This window comes from Parambassis ranga, chromosome 22, assembly GCF_900634625.1.
Source record: "Parambassis ranga chromosome 22, fParRan2.1, whole genome shotgun sequence".
NCBI lineage: Eukaryota > Metazoa > Chordata > Actinopteri > Ambassidae > Parambassis > Parambassis ranga.
Window position 1 is genome coordinate 3,535,987 of NC_041042.1, and position 22,156 is coordinate 3,558,142.

General features: G+C 46.8%; 2 protein-coding genes across 2 annotated transcripts in view; one reads left to right on the top strand and one right to left on the bottom strand.

Moving 5' to 3' along the window:
- Positions 1–19,677, top strand: part of syne1b (spectrin repeat containing, nuclear envelope 1b) — a 59,217-nt gene extending 39,540 nt beyond the window's left edge. Inside the window, exons 87-144 of the mRNA XM_028395928.1 lie at positions 120–302; positions 415–558; positions 672–860; positions 972–1,112; positions 1,267–1,380; positions 1,465–1,626; positions 1,708–1,902; positions 1,981–2,157; positions 3,079–3,270; positions 3,371–3,502; positions 3,646–3,746; positions 3,830–3,983; positions 4,075–4,203; positions 4,282–4,437; positions 4,535–4,744; positions 4,820–4,921; positions 5,007–5,126; positions 5,209–5,409; positions 5,496–5,669; positions 5,799–5,930; positions 6,040–6,236; positions 6,312–6,444; positions 6,542–6,724; positions 6,885–7,034; positions 7,114–7,290; positions 7,375–7,530; positions 7,610–7,765; positions 7,873–8,043; positions 8,151–8,284; positions 8,366–8,570; positions 8,644–8,826; positions 8,908–9,054; positions 9,134–9,288; positions 9,411–9,558; positions 9,637–9,731; positions 9,813–10,047; positions 10,130–10,324; positions 10,405–10,530; positions 10,605–10,760; positions 11,263–11,421; positions 11,544–11,710; positions 11,792–11,954; positions 12,043–12,230; positions 12,309–12,459; positions 12,549–12,731; positions 12,809–12,946; positions 13,033–13,224; positions 13,295–13,622; positions 13,767–13,835; positions 14,581–14,708; positions 14,843–14,969; positions 15,059–15,270; positions 15,372–15,572; positions 15,647–15,775; positions 15,857–16,069; positions 16,209–16,301; positions 17,066–17,124; positions 18,760–19,677. Coding sequence (XP_028251729.1) covers positions 120–302; positions 415–558; positions 672–860; positions 972–1,112; positions 1,267–1,380; positions 1,465–1,626; positions 1,708–1,902; positions 1,981–2,157; positions 3,079–3,270; positions 3,371–3,502; positions 3,646–3,746; positions 3,830–3,983; positions 4,075–4,203; positions 4,282–4,437; positions 4,535–4,744; positions 4,820–4,921; positions 5,007–5,126; positions 5,209–5,409; positions 5,496–5,669; positions 5,799–5,930; positions 6,040–6,236; positions 6,312–6,444; positions 6,542–6,724; positions 6,885–7,034; positions 7,114–7,290; positions 7,375–7,530; positions 7,610–7,765; positions 7,873–8,043; positions 8,151–8,284; positions 8,366–8,570; positions 8,644–8,826; positions 8,908–9,054; positions 9,134–9,288; positions 9,411–9,558; positions 9,637–9,731; positions 9,813–10,047; positions 10,130–10,324; positions 10,405–10,530; positions 10,605–10,760; positions 11,263–11,421; positions 11,544–11,710; positions 11,792–11,954; positions 12,043–12,230; positions 12,309–12,459; positions 12,549–12,731; positions 12,809–12,946; positions 13,033–13,224; positions 13,295–13,622; positions 13,767–13,835; positions 14,581–14,708; positions 14,843–14,969; positions 15,059–15,270; positions 15,372–15,572; positions 15,647–15,775; positions 15,857–16,069; positions 16,209–16,301; positions 17,066–17,124; positions 18,760–19,000 — 9,351 coding nt within the window. The 3' untranslated portion in view covers positions 19,001–19,677. The remainder of the gene's footprint in view (positions 1–119; positions 303–414; positions 559–671; positions 861–971; positions 1,113–1,266; positions 1,381–1,464; positions 1,627–1,707; positions 1,903–1,980; positions 2,158–3,078; positions 3,271–3,370; positions 3,503–3,645; positions 3,747–3,829; positions 3,984–4,074; positions 4,204–4,281; positions 4,438–4,534; positions 4,745–4,819; positions 4,922–5,006; positions 5,127–5,208; positions 5,410–5,495; positions 5,670–5,798; positions 5,931–6,039; positions 6,237–6,311; positions 6,445–6,541; positions 6,725–6,884; positions 7,035–7,113; positions 7,291–7,374; positions 7,531–7,609; positions 7,766–7,872; positions 8,044–8,150; positions 8,285–8,365; positions 8,571–8,643; positions 8,827–8,907; positions 9,055–9,133; positions 9,289–9,410; positions 9,559–9,636; positions 9,732–9,812; positions 10,048–10,129; positions 10,325–10,404; positions 10,531–10,604; positions 10,761–11,262; positions 11,422–11,543; positions 11,711–11,791; positions 11,955–12,042; positions 12,231–12,308; positions 12,460–12,548; positions 12,732–12,808; positions 12,947–13,032; positions 13,225–13,294; positions 13,623–13,766; positions 13,836–14,580; positions 14,709–14,842; positions 14,970–15,058; positions 15,271–15,371; positions 15,573–15,646; positions 15,776–15,856; positions 16,070–16,208; positions 16,302–17,065; positions 17,125–18,759) is intronic.
- A 94-nt stretch (positions 19,678–19,771) lies between these two features.
- Positions 19,772–22,129, bottom strand: ccdc170 (coiled-coil domain containing 170). Its single transcript, XM_028396184.1, has 8 exons — positions 22,071–22,129; positions 21,804–21,977; positions 21,412–21,693; positions 21,134–21,334; positions 20,881–21,054; positions 20,575–20,811; positions 20,202–20,405; positions 19,772–20,065 (listed from the first exon to the last, which is right to left on the bottom strand). The coding sequence occupies exons 1-8, from the start codon at positions 22,086–22,088 to the stop codon at positions 19,772–19,774; spliced, it is 1,584 nt and encodes a 527-aa protein (XP_028251985.1). The 5' UTR covers positions 22,089–22,129.
- Positions 22,130–22,156: the final 27 nt, after the last annotated feature.

Consider the following 22,156-nt stretch of genomic DNA (forward strand, 5'->3'; position numbering starts at 1 on the left):
ACCTTAAAATAATCCCTGTTGTGGTCTATGGTTTTTCATCAAACACTCAGAATGTGTACTTTGTGTGCTGTGTCTTGTAATCAGTCAGTTACAATGCAAAATTTCCCTGTTTTTTGCAGCGTCTGTTGGCTGATATGGAGAGCTTCAAGCAGCAGGTGCAGGCTGTGCAGCTGTGTCAGAGCGCTCTGCAGGTCCCGGAGGAGGTGATGCCTAACCTCGCCATCTGCCGCACGGCACTGCGTCTGCAGCAAGAGGCCAGTCAGCTGCAGCACGTGGCCATTCAGCAATGCAACATCCTACAGGTACAGAGGGGGGCACCATTTCTGAGGAACAATACCACCGGTCTGTTGTCAGTCCTGCATTCAAAGACTACAAATCATAGCAGTAACACAAGGATGTCTGGGTTCTATACAGGAGGCAGTAGTGCAATACGAGCAGTATGAACAGGAAGTCAGAGACCTACAAGGGCTGATAGAGGAAGCACATCGGGTCATTCAGGACCGACCGATCCCCTCCAGCAACATCCAGGAGCTGCAGGCACAGATCCTCCACCATGAAGTACAGCACCTTCACTCTCTCTTGCTTGCATGTGTTTATAAATCGGAACAGAATCCACATAAAGAAGATCTGACTATGCATTTATTTAAAATACATTTTGTGTTTTTGGGTAGGAACTCGCCCAAAAGATCAAAGGTTACCAGGAGCAAATTGCCTCATTAAATTCAAAATGTAAAATGCTGGCGGTGAAGGCGAAGCATGCCACCATGCTGCTGACAGTGACCGATGTGGAGGGACTTCCTGAGGGACTGCACGACATGGATGGAGAGAAATCTAAAAAATCTTCAGCACAGGCTGTCATGGTAAGAACCTCATCTACCACATAACCACTGATTCCTATTTACGGTAGCTGAGAGTTTCACTCAACTTTGCACGTCGACCCTTCTGTAAATCTTTCTTGCATGTTGTGTCAGATGACGGCCGGCCGCTGTCACACACTGCTGTCTCCTGTAACTGAGGAGTCTGGGGAGGAGGGCACTAACAGCGAGGTCTCTTCTCCTCCTGTGTGTCGGTCTCCTTCTCCCATCACTCAGACTGAAGCCATTGTTTCCAAGGTATCTGACATCTGGACTTTCTGCTTTACTTTTTCACTAATTGTTCTCTAATTTTTTGTGTGCAAGATTGACTGCAATATTTCTGCATCTGCAAGGTCATCACAGCTTGGAAGATATTGGAAGTAGAAATACATTTTGATTTTTTTTTTTCTAGATGGGACGAGGGACACTCACAAGAGCTCCAATCCAAGAATTATATGACCCAACATTTGAGTCTGTGGCACACTTAGACGACCTGCAGCGCTCATGGGAGACACTAAAGAATGTGGTATGTGAAAGTAATTTACTTCCAGACTCCCTAATTATCAATATTCTAACAATAATCATCACATTAAATTTGATTTCCTTACAGATCAGTGAGAAGCAGAGGTCTTTGTATGAGGCTCTGGAAAAGCAGCAGCACTATCAGGGTTCTCTCCAGTCAATCTCTTCAAAAATGGAGGCTCTGGAGGCCAAACTTAGCGAGCCTCTGGAGGCAGATAGAAGTCCAGATAGCCAAATAAAGGCACATGAGGTGAAGCTCGTATATAAACATCTTGACATGTCTTGATGTGTTTTAGAGGTCTGATTGATTTTCTGTGGCTGCTCTGTGCAGGGTCTGAGAGGAGACATTCAGAGCGTGCAGGAAGAAATCGACAGGCTGCAGACGAGCTTCACAGAGGACCTAGCTGCTGATGCCGTGGACACAGACATGGCTGACCAGCTGGCCATGCAGTCATCTCTCGCTGTGTTAGCTGAGCGAATGGCCACCATCCACATGAAGGCCTCTGGGAAACAACAGCTCCTAGAGGTGATGCTTCACTTCACTGCTGCTAAAAGTTTGTGTTATTTCTGTTTTCCTGACTGTGGTGACTGTGGCCTCCTTCAGGAGCGTGTCAGTGACCGTCTGGAGGGGCAGCGCCAGGAACGGGCCATACAGCTCTACCACTCCCAGGCCGATGCACTGGACCAGTGGTTGATCAGAATGCACGGTGCTGTAACCTCCATTGTTGAAGCAAAGCCTGCAGAGGAGGCAGATATGGAGGATCAGTTTGCAGAATGTCAAGTAAGAGCTCCCCCTGCTGTCCACTCTAAACAATGAATGCAATCACACACATTTAAATCTTTGCTTTAATTAAGGATAATGGATTAATGAATATTAACATGAGGTTACTTAACAATGCATATGTCAGAGGATTGAGGAGAGAGCAGGAGAACTTCTCTGTCACTGGCTCTGCACATTATGGCAAAAGATATTTGGCTGTGGATTATTTCCATACGTCTTATCTTTCAGTATTTTGCTTTTCCTATTACATATGGATCATCCCCGGGAGACAGGGGCCTTACAGAAGGTAAACAAGAGCATTAGAGGGGTATTCAGATGGCTGGACTCCTAAGCGACTGTAGCACTAGTCTTAAGCAGATTATGCAAATGTCTGTGTGGCACATGGGCGTGTTGGAAGCATAGGGCGGGGCAGTCAGGGGTTGTAGCTTCCTGATGATTAGAAGAGCTTGCTACCAGGATTGGTGCTGGTGACAAAGCTGCTAGAATATCCAAGTAGGAGAATCCTGGAATACAGGGAGGGTGGGACAGTTGCCTTAGAATAAACTGCTGAAGCTCTCAATCGCAGAGGAGTGCTATTGGTAACCAAATGTCCCTTCAGACATCGGAGCAACATTCACTAATGGACATTGACAACTGTTCTGGACTTAGAATGGTGTGCTGTACAGGACCATTTTTGAATTTAAGCAAGAGCATGTATGCTGCAGAGCGTGAAGCATGAAGGATTAGCGGTAATATGTTGCACAGGAGGCGAGGCCGGAGAGGTGGGCCAAGGATGAACGCTCTCCCTGTCCTTTGGCCAGGGAAAGCCGCTGCTGTTGGTGTATGGGGTTCTGCCAGACCCGGAGGGTCTGTTGTGTAGAGGGGGGGGTGGCGGAGTGACACACCATGTTTGAGCTGGCCTCTCTCCTCCTGCTCCTGCAGAACATGCTGCTGGAGATTGAAGAGAAGGTGCTGGCCCTCTCAGAGCTGTCAATGCACAGCGAGAACCTGCTGCTGGAGGGCCGGACGGACACCAGGGAGGAGGCTGAACATTTGGCCAGGAAGTTACGCACGCTGAAGGGTGGTTTGTTGGAGCTGCAGAGGATGCTACAAGACAAACAAGGCAACATCCAGGTGAGGAAAAATGTTACATAAATCAAAAGAGTGTTTTTAGTAGTTCTGCTTCTTGGCTGACTTACATTTGTGTTCTAAAATACACTTTCTGGTCTTACAGGGTTTTCTGCAGGAGCAGGAAGACAGTGAATCAGACTCCAGTCTCTCTCAGAGCCCCAGTGTGCAGGACTGGCTGGCCCAGGCCCGCACCACACGAACCCAACAGCACCAAGACAGTCTGCAGAGGCAGAGGGTAATTTTCAACCTTCAGTACATAGAGTAAAATGCTCATTATACTGTTTGAATGAACCAAACTTGAAGAAAACAAACCTGCATATAATTTAGAAAAGGCTTATACTTTAAGCGAGGTACAGTCTGACATGTTCCCCCCTGCAGGAACTGGAGGAGCAGCTTGCCGAACAAAAGAAGCTGCTTCAGTCAGTTGCCAGCAGAGGAGAAGAGATCCTCATCCAGCAGGCCTCGCCCAGCAGTGCCAGGTACTCCCTGTGCAATTATATGTACATAAGTACAGTAGAAACTGAGGTGAACATAATTCATTCCTGTTTCTGTAACTTTGCAGCACCACAGAGCCATTTTCACCTGCAGCTCTAGCTGAGAGGGACTCTCAGGCTGGACGGGAGCAGATGAGGCAGAGATGGGAGAGTCTGAGATTAGAGCTCAAAACGAAACTGCAGCTCCTGCAGAAAACCCTGGAGCAGGACCACAAGCAGCCGGTACAGAGCTCTGTCTGCCCCTCTGTCACCATGCAGCAGTGTTATAAACACAGCAAAGCATTGATTGCTTTCTGTTTCTTTTATTTGTCAGGTTTTCTCCAGACCTTCTCGTGTAACCACAGCAGGGTCCATGTTTAAAGGGGAGACCCAGGCGGACAGTTCCTCCCTGAAGACTCTGTATGACAGCTTCAGACAGACAGTAGAAGACATGACCACTCAGGTTCTTACACATTTTGACATTATTTATAATGATACTGTACATGTTAAGTCAACAGAAATCATTCTTGTGTGTCCTTAGCCCGGTGGCGGCGAGACACAGGTGGCGCAGATGGAACAGCATCTCTACACAGCTGTGTCATCCACCTCCTCCTGGCTGGATGGTGTGGAGAACAACGTTTTCTCTGGCTCGGTGCTCCTGGCTGAAAATACAGAGACACAGCTGCAGAAACAGGAGGTACGACAGGGATTTGTTAATTATTGCACACCGCGATTTGTAATACTGTTAAGGAATCTCCACAAGGCGATCTAAAAAAACGTTACCTTCTCTGCAGAGCCTGGAGAGTGATGTGAGACATGTGACAGACGAGGTGAAGCTCAGCCAGGCTCTGCTGGCTGGTTCCTCAGGGATGAGACATGAAGACCGAGTACTCCTGGAAGACAACCTGGACTGCCTGAAAGAGAGATTAGGAGCTCTGGGTTGTGCTTTGGGGCAGCGCTGCGACCACATGAGGACTAGAGCACATGAACTCACAGCCTACCAGGTTCGCCTGATACAGTTAGATGTTTATGTAGTCATGGATTGCACATTGATATGTAAATTATATTTTGTGTGACAGACTGAACTGCAGCTCCTTCAGACTGCTTTAATTGAGACCAAATGTCAGATACTTCAAGCCCTGGCTGGAGCCATGGACAGACCAGCCTCAAAACAACTGGAGGTAATGCGAGTATTGAGTTATTTTTCCACACACAAACAGACTGTGAAGTGCAAACAGAACAACAAAAATCATTTGCATCCCTCAGGTCATCGCCAGTGCAGAGGAGAGCCTGAAAGACTTCGAACAGAGAATCACGGAACTTAAAACCAGAGGAGCCACTCTACAGGCAGATCAGATATCAACGAATAAACTGCTGAAACTACAGGTAAGAAACATCACTAATGAGTCTCACACACTCATTCCTGATAAACAGAACAAACTGAAAGAGAGACTGTGTGTCTTTCTAGGATTCGTATGAGGAGCTGGTGATGACTGTGGGCTCCCGGCGCAGCGGGCTTAACCAGAACATGGCTCTGAAGGAGCAGTACGAGCGCGCTCTGCAGGACCTGACCGACCTGGTAGACACAGCTAAAGACAAGATGGCTGCCGATCAGAGAATCGTTGCCTGTTCTGTGGAGGAAGTCCAGAATCACCTGGACAAGCACAAGGTTGGGTCAACATAAAGCAGTAAAGTTTTCTAATGGTGCAGAAAACAATCTGTTGATAAAAATTTGTATTTGTTTGTGTTTTCTAGGAGTTCTTCCAGGGTCTAGAGTCACATATGATTCTAACTGAGACATACTTCAGGAAAATCAGCGGCCTGATGCTTCCTAAAGAGAACCAAACGTTGGAAGAGACACTAGCTGAGGCACAGAGCGTCCTCAAACAGGCACACAGTAAAGGAGTCGAGCTGGAGTGTATCCTGGAGGTAAGAGAGAAGAAGAAGATTCATGTGAAAATCTCAAAGTATCTGAACACATTGTCCTGGTCTGGGCAAGAAATTAAACATTTAATGGTTCAAAAGGTATTTTAATTTAAAATAAACCTTATTTTCCAGACCTGGTGCCATTTGATGCAGGATTACCAGAGTCTGAACCGACAGCTGGAGGCAGTTGAAGGGAGTATTCCTTCAGTCGGCCTCGTGGAAGAATCTGAAGAAAGGCTGATGGACAGAATTTCACTCTATCAGGTAACAATTCAAATTTCAAGTGTCTGTCCATTCACTGCTGGACCAAGTTGCTCTGTATTCTCAGCTGGTGGCAGTACAAGTCCATTTTTTTAAATCTCTATCTGTAAAGGGGCTGAAGGGGAGACTGACAGAGCACCAACACAAGCTGTACCAGGTGCTGGATGAAGGCAAACATCTCCTACTGTCAGTTTGCTGCCCTGCACTGGAGAATCAACTCGCACTGTTGGGAGAGCATTGGCTCAACAACACCGCCAAAATCAACAAGGAACTACAGCGCCTTGAAGCCATCTTGAAACACTGGACCAGGTCTGACATCAGGACATCGAATACAAAACAAAAGATAACCTGCATGCCTTTGTTAATTTGTTTGCTTGCTTACAGGTATCAAAGGGAGTGTGCAGAGGTCAGTGAATGGCTGCAGTCTGCTCTGGAGCGTCTTGAGTTCTGGAACACACAGGCGGTGTTAGTCCCACAGGAGCTGGAAACTGTCAGAGAGCATCTCTCTGCTTTCCTGGTCAGATGATCATCTTTTGATTATTGCTTGCTTGATTATTGATGATTTCTATGTGTGGACAAACTTAAACTAATCCTCGCTGTTTTGTCTTATTTAGGAGTTTTCTAAAGAAGTTGAGGGAAAGTCTAGCCTTAAGAGCTCGGTGGTTTCCGAGGGCAACCAGCTGCTGCGACTCAAGAAGGTCGACACCGTGGTGCTGCGCTCTGACTTGGCACGCATCGACACCCAGTGGAGTGAGCTGCTCACACGCATCCCAGTGGTCCAAGAGAAGCTGCATCAGGTACCGTCACATGCAGCCGCACTGAACAGGCTTAGCTGCTACTGGGGAAAATAGGATTAGCCCTCTCCGCTGCTGCTGCACGCATGTATACAGGGGTTTTTCAGTGACCGGTGCTTTTAAACTAGTAACATGTGTTTTTTTGTGTGCGTTTGTGTGTCAGATCCAAATGGAAAAGCTGGCCTCCCGTCATGCCATATCCGAGCTGTTTAACTGGATATCATTGATGGAGAATGTCATCGAGGAGGATGAAGAAAATCTTAAGAGTGCTGTGGGCTCAAATGTGATTCAAGACTATTTGCAAAAATACAAGGTACCAAACTCTTTCAGATTTATGCCAGTGTTTGTGATTTTTCCTCCTGCCAATATGTTTCTTTGTTTTATTGCTACAGGGCTTCAGAGTAGATCTGAGCTGTAAGCAGCTGACCGTGGACTTTGTCAACCAGTCAGTGCTGCAGATCAGCGGTCAGGATGTGGAGAGCAAGCGCAGTGATAAGACGGACTTTGCAGAGCGCCTGGGAGCCATGAACCGACGCTGGCAGATCCTGCAAGGCCGCATCAATGAGAGGGTGAGGCTCTAACAAACTTATATTGTTCAAATTCACAGTGTAAAGTAGAACGATCACGATGACGATGATGTGATTTGTGTGTAGATCCAGTTCCTAGAGAGCCTGTTGGAGATGTGGTTGGAATATGAAAGTAGTGTCCAGGCTCTGAAATCCTGGATGACAGCTCAAGAAGAAAGACTAAAGAGGAAACACCGGATAGAGGATTTGACTTCTGTGCAGAACGCTCTCAAAGACTGCCAGGCAGGCCTGATTTATTATTTATGCAAATTGTTAGATCAAGTATTTTTCATTGATTAAAGGAAAATGTTTTTGCTTTCAGGAAATGGAGGAGCTGGTGAAAGAAAAGGAGAAAGAACTAGAGAGAGTAGAGGAGCAGGGCTGTGCTCTTGTCCAGAACAAGACTGATGAGGCCTGTGCTATCGTCATGGAGACGCTCCAAGGTGTCAATCACACCTGGGCAAACCTGGACCACTTGGTAACCCTTTTGATCCATCTATTCTGCTCTGTTCTGTTCTTCCCTGGCGTGCTCTTTTCTGACCTTTACTGAATATCACCGAGTGGTTTTTGTTTCCTCTTTAACAGATAGGGCAGCTAAAGATCAGCCTGACGTCAGTGCTGGATCAGTGGAGTCTATACAAACGGGCTTCAGAGGAGATCAATGGCTACCTGATGGAGGGCAGGTACTCTGTGTCTCGTTTCCGCCTCCTCACAGGCTCCCTGGAGGCTGTTCAGCTGCAAGTGCAAAGTCTGCAGGTGTGTTAGGATGAAGAAGCACTTCATCCATGTCTGCTGTTTCTTTTTATAAAGTTGGTTATTATCAGTGCGGGTGAATTAAATGTATTTATCTGCCACATGTGAAGGATTTGCAAGAAGAACTGGAAAAACAGGAGAGCAGTCTGAGAAAGTTTGGTGCAATCACCCACCAGCTGCTGAGAGAGTGTCACCCTTCAGTGTCGGATTCTCTCAACAATGCCCTGAAGGATGTCAATGCGAGGTGATCCTGACAACCAAGTTATTTTTTTATTGATTATTTTGCTTCCATAAAGCATCTATAATATTTACTATTCGTACTCAGGTGGACTGGTTTGCTGGAGGAGATTGCAGAGCGTCTCAGGAGCAGCAAAGCCCTGCTGCAGCTGTGGCAGCGCTACAAGGAGCTTTATGAGCAAAGCTGCAGCAGCATCCAGCTGCAGGAGGAAAAGGCCGACCTGCTCCTCAAAACCACCTGCAGCAAGGACGTTGCTGACGAGGAGGTGTCCAACTGGATCCAAGAATGCAGCGTAAGTCAGGCTACAGCTCTGCAGGATGGATAATGTTGTCTTGAGTAATTACTCTAAATTTCATTGCTTTTAGGAGTTGCTCCGGTCCCAAGCTCCAGTGCAGGCCTCACTTCAGGTTCTCCAAGAACTGGGGGAGCAGCTGAAGCAGCAGGTGGACACATCAGCCGCCTCTGCCATCCAGTCTGACCACCTCTCTCTTAACCAACGGTTGACTGCGGTGGAACAGGCGCTGACCAGACAGCTCACCACCCTGCAGGTGAAAGAACCACATCCAGTCAGCAAATCAGATGGTACATTTTATACATGTGGGTTGACGTGTTTGTCTCTTTTATTCCAGACTGGAGTTCAGGATTATGAAACCTTTAATGATCAGCTGGAATCTTTGGGGTGCTGGATAGTTGAAGCTGAGGAAGCTCTGAAGCTGCAAGATCCCAACGGCAGCACTGACCTGACAGTCATCCAGGACCGCATGGATGAGCTCAAGGTTTTTTGTTGTCTTTTTTTTTTTTTGCTTGTCACGATAAAACCAGACACTCAGAAATGTAACTTCTGTCTTTTTACAGAGACTCATGTTAAAATTCAGCAGCATGGCCCCTGAATTAGAGCGTCTAAATGAGCTTGGTTATCGGCTCCCTCTCAACGATTCAGAGATCAAACGCATGCAGAACCTCAACAGAACCTGGTCCACAGCCTCAGCACAGACCACAGAGAGGTTCAGGTATGTCACTAAGGAAGGTGAAAGCCGCTCTTAAAGGGGTTCAAATCCTGTTTGAGTGATAAATGTACAGTAAAGGCTGCTTGGCGTGTTGTGACACAGTGTATTTACATGATTTGTTGCAGCAAACTCCAGTCATTCCTGCTGCAGCAGCAGACCTTCCTTGAAAAGTGTGAAACGTGGATGGAGTTCTTGGTCCAAACAGAAGAGAATTTGGCAGTGGAAATTTCTGGGAACTTCCAGAGTTTGATGGAGCAGCAAAAGGCCCACGAAGTGAGGGTGCAGCTGGAGTAAAACTGCCGCTTGTGCAGCTTTTGTTTGTTATTTATTCATGAAGAATTTGTTCCGCAGTTATTCCAAGCTGAGATGTTCAGTCGGCAGCAGATTCTCCACTCCATCATCAGTGATGGACAGAGGATGTTGGAGCAGGGTCAGGTGGATGACAGGTAAAAATCCAGATGAGATCTAATCTCTTTGTCAAAGTGTTATTCTTTGCTGACAGCACTTACTAATACTTTCTTCTGCAGAAATGAGTTCAACCTGAAGTTGGCTCTGCTGAGTAACCAGTGGCAGGGCGTAGTGCGGCGCGCTCAGCAGAGGCGTGGAATCATTGATGGTCTGATCCGACAGTGGCAGCGCTACAGGGAAATGGTGGAGAAGCTGCGCAAGTGGCTGGTGGAGGTCTCTCATCCTGCAGAGGTGCTTCAGGCAGGGAATACAATTCCTCTGCAACAAGCTCGCTCCATGCTGGATGCTGTTCAGGTGTGGAATAATGATCTTTTAGCAGGATCTGTGTGCATGTGAACGTTTATTATAGCTTAATAAATAAATTCTCCTGGTTCAGCTGAAGGAAAAGGTGCTACAGCGTCAGCAGGGCAGCTACATCTTGACAGTGGAGGCTGGCAGGCAGCTGCTCCTTTCGGCTGATAGCCGGGCGGAGGTGACCCTGCAGGCGGAGCTGACGGATATCCAGGAGAGATGGAAAAGTGCCAGCATGTGCCTGGAGGAACAGAAGAAGGAGTTTACCACTTTGTTAAAGGTAAACCAGATGGGATGCCAGCCGCCTGTGGAGTACAGGAATTCCTACTTGTTGTAATCCATTGTTTTTGTGTCATACAGGACTGGGAGAGGTGTGAAAAGGGGATTTGTGGATCACTGGAAAAACTTCGAGCCTTCAAACGGCAGCTCTCCCAGACTCTGCCCGATCATCACGAGGATCTGCAAGCTGAGCAGATGCGCTGCAGTGTAAGAAGGCTGAGCCTTTTTCAGTCATTTCATTATGAGTGAATGTTTCATTAACATCACTGTTGTTGGGGCAGGATCTGGAGAACACGTTTGATGGCTGGACCGGTGACCTGGCCCATCTAACCGTACTGAGGGAGTCTCTGTCCTGCTACATCAGTGCCGAGGACCTCTCCGTCCTGCAGGAACGGATTGAGCTGCTGCATCGACAGTGGGATGAGATCTGCCACCAGGTAGGCTTCTCTACACTGCATTTACTGTGTGCTGCTTATCTGATCAGCTAATGGGAAATTGTTTACATTTTTCTCAGATTCACAGATTTTATATCACACCTTATCAAGAAAGTGGCATTTGTAACACTTAGAAGTGTTTTTTGCTCTTGTTACTTCCTGTAGTCCTGTGTTGATCCCAGATGGTGTTGCTGTAGATACTGTAGACAGTCACCATGCATTTAATATTTTTTAGTCTGCACAGTTACCTTTGCGTGCAGAGTCAACAGATTGATACATGATCTGAAACCTCAAGGCGATTTTTTTTGCAGTGTCGCATCCTGTGTGCACTAGATGAAATACGCACACAGGAAGCACAGAGCCACACACTCCTGCTGCGTGATGCAAATCAAACAGTCATGGTGCAGTGATCGCTGCTGCCCCACTTCCTTTAAAGATATGTACCTGCGTGTAATAATCGCGCAGAAATGTATTTAAATTCCTTTGTTTGCATGCGTTTCTGCAGCTGTCGCTGCGCAGACAGCAGGTGAGCGAGAAGCTGAATGAGTGGACCGTGTTCAACGAAAAGCACAAGGAGCTGTGCGAGTGGCTCACCAACATGGAGAGCAAGGTGTCCCAAAACGGAGACATCAGCATTGAGGAGATGATCGAGAAGCTTCGCAAGGTAAAGAATCTATGGCTATTAATGTAGTCGTAGTTGAATATCTGCAACAAAATCTGCACTGATTCTGTTGCTTTTGTGGTCAGAGATTTTAAATTGCCTGGTTGTACTGTGTCGTGTCTCAGGACTACCAGGAGGAGATTACTGTGGCAGAGGAAAACAAGTTCCGCCTTCATCAGCTAGGAGAGCGTTTGGCCAAGGCCAGCCATCAGAGCAAAGCCACTGAAATCGAACAAAAACTCCACAAAGTCAGCGACCGCTGGCAGCATCTCCTGGATCTCATCGGAGCTAGGTGAGTACATACTCAAACCGAGAAGTGGTTTTCTTTCGTGTTTTTCATCATTTTAACATATTTAACTAATGTTGTTAACAGAGTGAAGAAGCTAAGAGAAACTCTAGTGGCTGTGCAGCAGCTCGATAAAAACATGAGCAGCTTACGCTCCTGGCTCGCCCACATTGAGACCGAGCTGTCCAAACCCATCGCCTACGACTCCTGTGACTTCCAGGATATTCAGAGGAAGCTGGATCTGCAGCAGGTAATGAGGAGACATCCTTCACTCCCTCCGTGTGTCCTATTCACACTCCATCATGCTCACACTCTTGTCACTTCTTTTTGCTGGTCAGGAGCTTCAGCGTGACATAGAGAAGCACAGTACAGGAGTGGCGTCTGTACTGAATCTGTGCGAGGTGCTTCTGCACGACTGTGACGCCTGCGCCACCGATGCAGAGTGCGACTCCATCCAGCAGGCAACCCGTAGCCTTGATCGCCGCTGGAGGAGCATCTGTGCCTTGTCTATGGAGAGGAGATTAAAGTAGGACATCAAATGAAGATTACAGATATTATCATTATGTGTAAATATTACATTCTAATGATTGTTTCCCATTGTTAGGATTGAGGAGACGTGGCGTTTATGGCAGAAATTCCTCGATGACTTTACACGTTTCGATGAGTGGCTGGCCACTTCGGAGAAGACTGCTGCTCTGCCCAACTCCTCTGGTGTACTGTACACTGTAGCCAAGGAGGAACTGAAGAAATTCGAGGTATCCATCACAGCATACGGGACGATCTTCATGTTGTCATATTTTACATTTTTTTTTTCTGAGAAGCATGTATGGGTGTGTCTCTGCAGGCCTTCCAAAGACAAGTCCACGAAAGCCTGACCCAACTGGAGTTAATCAACAAGCAATACCGCCGCCTGGCCCGAGAAAACCGCACTGACTCTTCCTGTCGTCTGAGGGAGATGGCCCATGATGCCAATCAGCGATGGGACAACCTGCAGAAGAGGGTGGCATCCATCCTTCGCAGGCTCAAGGTACAGTGTCCCTGTTGCGTTACACAGAGAAGATTGTAGATCATTCTAACAGTGTTTTATTTACTTGAAATCTGCAGCACTTTATTAGTCAGAGAGAGGAGTTCGAGACAGCCAGAGACGGCATTTTGGTTTGGCTGACAGAGATGGACCTGCAGCTGACCAACATCGAGCACTTCTCTGAGTGTGACATTCAAGCAAAGATTAAACAACTCAGGGTAAGTGTTGTCACACTGTTTCTGTACTGTTCTGTCTTTATTTTTAATTTTAAGGATCTGAGAACCCTTTCTTTTTGGACTCACAGTCATTCCAGCAGGAGATTTCTCTGACGACAGCCAAGATCGAGCACATCTTCCACCAAGGTGAAGCTCTGATAGAGAAGAGTGAGCCTCTGGATGCTGCTGTCATCGAGGAGGAGCTGGAGGAGCTGCAGCGCTACTGCCAGGAAGTGTTTGGTCGAGTGGAGCGCTACTACAAGAAACTCATCCGTCTTCCTGTAAGAGGTTCTCACATTGAGGATTCATCGTCTGTTGTGGCCTGGATCCTAATCCAGCTTTTGTTCTCAGCTTGCAGACGATGATACCGAAGTCTCGTTCTCGGATCGCGAGCTGGAGCTGGACGAGCCTTGTGACTTGTCCGGCCTGCCGTGGAGCGAACGTTTGGGGGACGGCCTCCTGTCACCTCTGCCGTCCTCTGGACGCTCAGCCTCCTTGGCAGCCCAGCTCCGGACCGAGCGCTCGGGCAGGGACACCCCGGCAAGCGTGGACTCCATTCCCCTGGAGTGGGACCATGACTACGACCTGAGCAGAGGGCTGGAAAGCGCCAGCAGGGCCCTGAGAGAGCAGCAGAGTGAGGAGGGAGACTTCCTGCAGCGACCTGCCTCCGGTTTGTCAGGTTAGCTTCTGTACATGCACATTTTCTCCTAAAATTTAAAGACTTGAAGTCTGGTTTGTGAAAAAGGCAAAAGGAAAAAGAAGTACCAGCTTCTTTCGTCAAAGCCCTGTGCTAAATGTCTGTACTGTATAATGTTTCTTCCAGATGTAGTGATTCCAGAGAGCACTGAGGCCTATGTTAAACTAACTGAGCAAACACTGAGGTCCTCCACTGGTAGGCAAAGCAGACCCCAGCATGCCACATGCGTTTGGGGCCAGAATTAACAGACTCTGAGTCATATCGCACCTGTAGCCTATTCACCAGCTTGGAAATTTGATTTGTATTGATTTCCTCACTTATACACACTTTGGGCACAAGCTGTAACCAATGGCAACACTTCCTAACACTCAGTGGTTAGGGTCAATTCCATTTTTTATGCCCTGAACTCACTGGTTCTGCTATGAGCGGGCTCTGATTTAGAAGAACAGAAATGGAATTCAGCCTAACGCTTCTTTTCTAACTAGTTTTGTTTTATTACTTTTGTTTTGACTTGCAGTGTGCTGTGTAGCTAACCTGTTTGGGTTCTTTTGGTGTGCATTTGTGTTTCAGAAAAAGCATGTTTATGTTTTTATCACAGCAAACAAGTCTGACCTCTTGGGTTCTTCTTGAAAGGATTGCAGATTCGTTCAAAGTCCTCACAGATACAAATCCTTAAAACAAACAAGGTGTTGAGATTGTAATGTTTGCAAATGATGCAATAGCAACAGGCAGGGGGCGCTGTGGCTTGTTAAATGTCACCATAACTGGCTGTGAAAACCAATCTGCATTCCTGTCTACTTCTTCTCATCACTGGCTCCTCACATCTACTGTTTCTCTGTCTGAGCAGGACCTTACCTTCTTGTAAAAATCACTTATTTTAGAATGATTGATTTCATTGATGTGTTCTGCAATAGATGACAATTTAATATTGTGTCCACAGGAGAGGTTGCCTCTGCAGACTCTCATGCTCACCCTCTTGACATCAGCCGTTTCCACCTGCAACAAATGGACAGCATCCGCAGCCGCACTCCCACAAGCACAGAGCTGGATGCCTCATACATGGGATATGTATGTGTTACAGTGCAGCACAAATATTAATACATCATTCATAATTAATCCTACTTTATGATTTATAAGTCTGTTGTGTTTACTGGAGACGGTGTTTTGATTTTTCTATGAGAATAATTACATCTGTTCTGTAGATGCGACTGTTGGGTGAGTGCCGCGGCAGTATTGACACAGTGAAGAGGATGGGCTCTGAGCTGAAGGAGGAAGAGGATACTGTGTCTGGATTAGCAGATCCCAGTAGCTCAGAGTCCCAGACATCAGGTAATACTGCAGCAAAAGCTGCTCTGCAACAATGATGCAAGGCTTTTATTGAGTGGGTTTCATCTTCTTCTTCTTCTTCTGTGATCTAGGTGTTATTGAGCGCTGGGAGCTCCTGCAGGCTCAGGACCTCAGTAAAGAGATCCGCACAAAGCAGAACCAGCAGCAGTGGCAGCAGCTGAACTCTGACCTGAACAACGTTTGGACGTGGCTGGGAGAGACGGAGGAAGAGCTGGAGCATCAGCGGAGACTGGACATCAGCACGGACATCCAGACCATAGAGCAGCGAATCAAAAAGCTCAAGGTATTGATCTCTATGTTCTGCTCTTACATTGATGCTATCATGACATGATCTGAGGCCTGGGAGTGTACGCTACGTTTATGAACCTGCACTTTTGTCTGTAGGAGCTGCAGAAGGCGTACGACAAGCGCAAAGCTATTGTGCTTTCCATCAACCTGTGCAGCGCAGAGTTTCTGCAGTCAGACGCAGACGAGTCCCGCGAGCTGCAAGCCAAGCTGAAAGACATGAACAACCACTGGGACAAACTGGGCAGCTCACTGGAGGACTGGAGGTCTTCATTACAGGAGGCTCTGATGCAGTGTCAAGTGAGTGCCGGCCGTTACCTCAGAACAGGTGCAGTTTTGTTTGTTTACATTCCTGATGTATGTCTGCTCCGCAGGATTTTCATGAGATGAGCCACGGTCTGCTGCTCTGGCTGGAAAACATTGATCGCAGAAGAAATGAGGTGGTTCCCATTGACCCGATCCAGGACAGTGACACTCTCCATGAGCATCATAAGACACTCACGGTACTGAATAATAATGTTATTTTCATGCATGATCTTTTCCCACATCTGCCCTGTATTTATTCATTTTATTTTTCCCCTCAGCAAATCCGACAAGAGCTGCTGGACTCTCAGCGTAAAGTCGCCTCACTACAGGACATGTCCCTCCAGTTGCTGGTCAACTCTCAGGGCAGCGACTGCCTGGAGGCCAAGGAGAAGGTTCACGTCATTGGGAACCGCCTCAAACTGCTGCTGAAGGAAGTAACGCGAGACCTCCGAGAGCTGGCCAAGATCCTGGACATCACAAGCAGTCAGCAGGTAGAGCTTCAGTTGCCTGCCTCTTAACGCTGGATTTCCAACACTACCCGGTGGCCCCGGACCCTAAGTGGGCTCACACGCTGATTATCTGCTAATGTTTCTGGCCGTGTCTTGTGTCTGTGAATGTTTCCATCATCAGGATCTGTCTTCTTGGTCGTCTGCTGACGAGCTGGACACGTCTGGTTCCCTCAGTCCTGTATCAGGAAGGAGCACGCCAAGTCGACGGCGATCGGTAACGTTAAACCCTGCCCGTGCACGATGCTCTGTGAAAAGCAGGCGTTTGGTTATCCCACACACCGTAACACGTGCCCTGAATTGCCCCAGCTGAAGGCCCGATTCACCCCTTCCATCCCAAGATCTCTCCTCACACCTTCCTCCACACCTCCACTGTTTTTCTCTTCCTCCCTCTGGGGTCTCAACCTTTTTCTTTCCCAGCCTTTTATTCTGTTCTTGCATGTTTTCTATCCCCATACAAACTCTTTTCTTTCTTTTCTTTTGTTTCTTCCTCTTCTCGGCAGACTTTCTCTGCCCTAGTTTTTCTCTTCCAGTGTTTTCCAACCTAAAAACCTCTTTCCTCTCTCTGAGACTTTCCTCTGAGTTCTTATCCTTTTAGTGTTGTTCTCAGGAATACTGGCTGCACAGTAGCTAGAAGTGTAGAACATGATGTTGTGTTTGTTTTATATTGTAGGAAACAATAGTGTTTTCCCAGAGATCAGTCCAAATAAGCATGCCACTGCTTCTATTGTGTGTATGTTCCTAAATGTCACTGTTACCAAAGAGATGTATGCTCCACATGGCACAGTCTGTAGCTTCCTAGTTACAAAGTAGTCAGACACTCTTAGCGCTTAGAAAATCACCTTTCACGTATGATTTTGTTGCTGCTCTTCTCTCATTTTGGGTTTTCTTTTCATCGATAGCTTTGTCTTGATTTGCCTGGACTGAAACATACTTTCTTTCTTTTACTCCCCCTCCCCCCCACCTGTTCATTGCAAACAGCAACGGGGCAAATGTAGTCTGTCACAGCCTGGACCCTCTGTGAGCAGTCCACACCACAGGTACCTTTCTGTTGGTTTCTAGCACACCCAGAAGATAATGGAACTCATCAGCCCATGATGCACAGGGAGACTGGTTCAGGCTTTCTAACATTTAATAAAGGCAAACTAAAACGTTGCTTTTTTTTTTTTTTTTTTTTTAACGCTTTGTGCCAGATTAGCAGCTCATGATAGTGAATTCCATCATCTTCTGTAAGTCTAGACGGTCTGTGTAAGCTTAGGTGAGGAAGTGAGTGGCAGCACCTTGGATAAAGAGTGTCACAAGAAACAGTGCAAGGCCTCTTCTCCGCCAGCGCCCTTGGCTGCTTGATATGGCTAACCACAGGGCGTTTCTTCTTATAATACCTCTCTAACACTGCCTCGCTGTTACTGAGCACACACACGCACACACCTTTTTTCTCCTAAATTGCCGAGCCAGTAAATGTCTGCAATGAACAATGCAAAGGCTGCGTTTCTCTCTCTCTCTCTCTCTTTATCTCTCACGCTCTCTTTTGTGTGTGACATCTCTTCTTTTCTGCTGATGCTATCTCACTGACTCTCCACCATCTCCCTCCCCCCACCCCCGCCTCAGTCTGTCATCTGTGAGTCTCGCCTCTCAGATCTCCATTTGTCAAGTGGTCAAGGGGCACCTTTGGTAACAACACAGGAGTGTAAAAATCATGCATCACTTCGTTCATGCATTCCTGCAGTTTACAGGGCACAGCAGGCCCGATCGGTCTGTAGGCAGCAAGCTTTAAACGAATCGTGTCCTCTGACTGACCTCTGAGGACACTTTCTACCGAGGGTGATGGTGAATGTAAAGGAGAACTGGAAGCAGGCAGAAACCCCCCGTTTCCACCTCCTCCCAGTATTAATGCTAAGCTAGGCTAACCCTTTCCTGGCTCCAGCTTCTTACCTACAAAAGTGTTAATAATAAGGTGAATTATTTCCCCAAATCCTTCTCTAAAACACGTAAAAGAAGCTGTTTCTAAATGCTACGCTCTTCTTGCCTCGGCATGCTTTGCATTTTTCAACAGGACACAAACTTTTAAGGGTTTAAATATGTCCATCCTTGTAGCATGCCCTTTTGTCTTTAATCCTAACACCTTTTGCAAAAAGGAATGCAAGCTCACATGTTACATGTATTTGTCAGAATCACAGAATGTTCAGCCTGTTCTGTGACTGTCTTTGTGTTGATCCACCTCAGTCTCAGTCAGCATGTAGATGGCAATGTTAAACACTGTTGTCCCAACATTGCTTTTTCCACTGTGTCGGCAGTGTTCCTTCAAACACAGCATGGTGCTTCCACTGCCATGCAGGTTCCTGTCGCTGAACTGAGATCTTATTTGGATTGAAAACAGGCAGACAACACCTAAAAACAATGAAGAGAACGATATTAAATTAAGATGTAGATGAAGTGAAGTGTGTTTATTGAGTTAGACAAATTTAATTTGTTAGTTATATCTGCTGAGTCTATTTATGTAGCAAAGAAAAACCCGTCTGGGACATTTAAGGTTGGCGTTGTAATGTGATTACACAGTTGTAAAAGGTAGTAATTGAGATGAAAAATAAGGAATGTTGTGCATTCTCACTGATTTTTGAACTAAACCTGAGGCTTGTATGCTGCTGCATTGTAAATGTGTGCGTGTGTGTGAGCAGGTCTCGCAGCGGCGCTGGATCCGCTTCCTCCCCTTCTGATTTGGAGACGGCGGCGTCAGCTCGAAGCTTTCTGCGGCGCGCTCTGTGGGTGGCGCTGCCTATCCAGCTCTTCCTGCTCCTGTTGGTGGTCTTCGCCTTCCTGCTGCCAATGTCTGAGGAGGACTACTGTGCTCAGTCCAACAACTTTGCTCATTCCTTCTACCCGATGCTCAGCTACACCAACGGACCACCTCCTGTGTAGTGTGTAGGCAGGCTGAGGTTGCATCAGTATAATCTTGTGAGGGGGAGAAAACCCATTTATCCAGAATTCCAGCTGCCATCTTCCGTTAATATCTTTGTGCGTGTGTGTAGCACATTGGATCGAGCGTCTTTGCTGTGTTAGTCTGTGTGATGCTGTGTCCATTTTGGCCACAGTGGACTTCTGCTGGATGAATGAACTGTTCAGACCCGACTGTCAGTGAATAGCACCAAAGTTAAATGCTGAAAAATAGCCTGTGAATCTGCTTGTAACGCGATTATTTGTAAAGCAACGAGAAATGAACATATCTTACACACTGCATTTATTTTTTTACCTGTATTTTGGCATGTGGTTTTAATCTTTGCTTTTCATTTTCTTACCATCCTCCACTGTGTCTGTGGTATTTACATCCATTCATGTGGTAGCCATGTGTTTTAATATATATCAATTCAAGAGTTTAACATCGGCCGTGCTCTTTATACATTCTGCTGTTTTATTTTTTTAAACATGTCTGTAAGACTGAGAATAATGACATATAGAACTAATGTATATTTTGTATGACTGTCAGTTCAGTATTTAATGTATAACAGTCCAGGATTATTATATTACCATGTGTATATAATGCAAAAAAATAGAATTAATATGAGAAATGTATGTATATGCGACCAACAACAATGAATGCCAAACCCTTATTCTGATATTTGTCTTATATTTGTGATTTTTTTTATAAGTTGAATTATTTAGATACATCAATATTTCACTGAATGAATACACTTAAGTTTCATGGAGTAGAAGTGCATCTCCAGGACAAGCAGAGCGGGAGTGAGACACATCCAGCGCGGAGCTGTCAGGCTGTTGGTGGACGTGCAGCACGTGAGGCTGACTGTGGTGAGTAGCACAGTGCCAGGGCATGTTGCTAACGTGATGATGAAGGCGGTGATGGTGGTGGTGGTGGTAGTGGGTGTGAAGAAGGCTCTCTAGAAGGTTGATGATGTCATGGTTTGGAAGAGCCAATGCAGTGGCGTCCAGGCCCAACATCTGAGAAACGACCATTCTGAAGTCCACCAACTGAAAAGAAGAACCACACACCTTCACTGTGATGTTACTGTACAGACTGGCAGGTGTTCTGGTGTTTTTTATTAATTTCTTGCACACTAAATGGAAGCAGGACCGCACTGGAATGTATTTTTCTTTGGTTCCTCACCTCTCTCTGCCTCTCGGTCAGCTGAGCCAGGCTCTGTCTGAGCGTGTCGAGTTGGACTTGGTCCTCTTTGGTCCTCTTGTCCTGGCTCTGCAGGTCTAGGCTCACTGCACTCAGCTTCTTCTCCACCTTCGTCTTCCCATCCAGCAGCTGATCCAGCTTCTTTTTCTGCTCCTGCATGGTCTGACTCTGTTCCATGATTTTCAGCTTGGCATGTCAGACACAGAGGAGACCCGAGCGGGGGTTTAGTGAAACAACAGTGAGTTTATTGTTGTATAACAGATATAAAATTACAGAATTTACACTAATTCACTTGGCATTATGAGGTGAAAATGCCTCTGGGGTGAATTGGGGTCCGCACCCTTCTCCCCTCTACCTTCAGGTCATCGGTGTGGGAGAGCTGGGCCTTGAGCTCAGTGTTGGACTGCTTAGCGGCCCTCAGTTCGCCTTGGAGACGTTCCACTTTTTTCTGCAGCCTCCTCGCCTGTACATCCTCTCGTTCCAAAGCCAGCAGCGACCGGCTCCTCTTCTCCTCCTCCAGCTCTGAAACCTTCTTCCTCAGAAACTGGATGTGGAGCCCTTTGCTCTCTAGCTGGTCTTTCTGTGACTTTACCTAACAGGGATTAGAATTATTTTTGATTGGAGGTCTATCGTTCTAATGTGCATTAAGAGAAGATGTTACCTTTCTCTGTAAGGTGTAGGTCAGACTTTTGCTCTCCAGCAGAGAAGTTCCTTCTTGTTTGACGAGTTGTTCTGCACGTGACAGGATGAGTTTTAGCCTCATGTCGAAGCCGAGCTCAGCAGCAATACTGTCAACCCTCATGGTCTCAGACAGTTGGTCCAGGAAGTCCTCATACTGTAACAAACCTGCTGCATATCACTGAACTGAGCACTTAATTAAATGCAGCCTTTACTGTAAACGTGGCTTTCCTCACATGCTGTTTGCTGTGCTGCCACTCGTCACGCTGCATGTCCGCAGTCAGCAGCTCAGCCTCCAGGCCTTGCAGTCTCTCCCTCAGGTTCTGGACTTGCTGCTCAGCGAGCTGGGACCTCTGTTGTGTGCCGTGCTGGAGCTCCGTCTGCCTACTCAGCTCCTCAGAGACATAACTCAGCTTCACCTCCAACTCTGACACAGTCTGAGGAACCACAATGGTACAAATTTGGTTACTTGCTGTGTGTGTGGTGTGTGTGTGTACTATGCAGTGCTCCACACCTTGTTGCAGAGGTGATCCAGTTTCTGTAGGATATCCTTCTCTGTGGGCAGGACGACTGTGTCAGACTTCTCCTGCAGGATTCCAGACACTTTTTCCAGGAAAACCTGCAGTCCCCCCTCAGCCACCTGTCTCTTTCTTCCAAGCTCCTCCACCTGTTTCTCCAAACAGTGTGACTCTCGCCTGGCTGCCTCTATCACTCTCCTGCTGGCCTCCACCCTTTCAGTAAGGGTCTGTTTCTCCATCTCCACACTCTTCCTACCCAGTGCCAGCCCATCCAGCTCCTGACAGAGACAAAGGGGAAAAACTTACTCTCCACAACACTTGCAGACTTTTGCTGTCGATTAACTGCACTGTAAAGATCAATAAGGAGACTTTTAGGTTCTGTGAGTACCACTTTGAGTGAGTCGAGTGCTGCTGTGCTGCTGGCAGCTTTCCTCCTCTCTTGGTCCAGTTCTGCCACCAGCCTCAGCACCGTCTCTCTGCTGGCTTTGCACTCCACCTCACAGGACTTCACACTCTCCTCTAAAACAGCAATCCTCATCTTCAGCCTCTCCTTCACGTTAGACTGAAAATCATCAAAAAACAAAAAGAAATGTCTTAAAGAAGTTACATAATTTCAAATGATTCCACTATTCCAAATGTTTTTTGTGAAGCCTACCTCATCAGAGTTTTCCATAACTTGAAATTGTTGCAGGGGAAGTGCACAAGCAGCAGATACTATGGTTGTTTCTGTTGTAAGAAGTC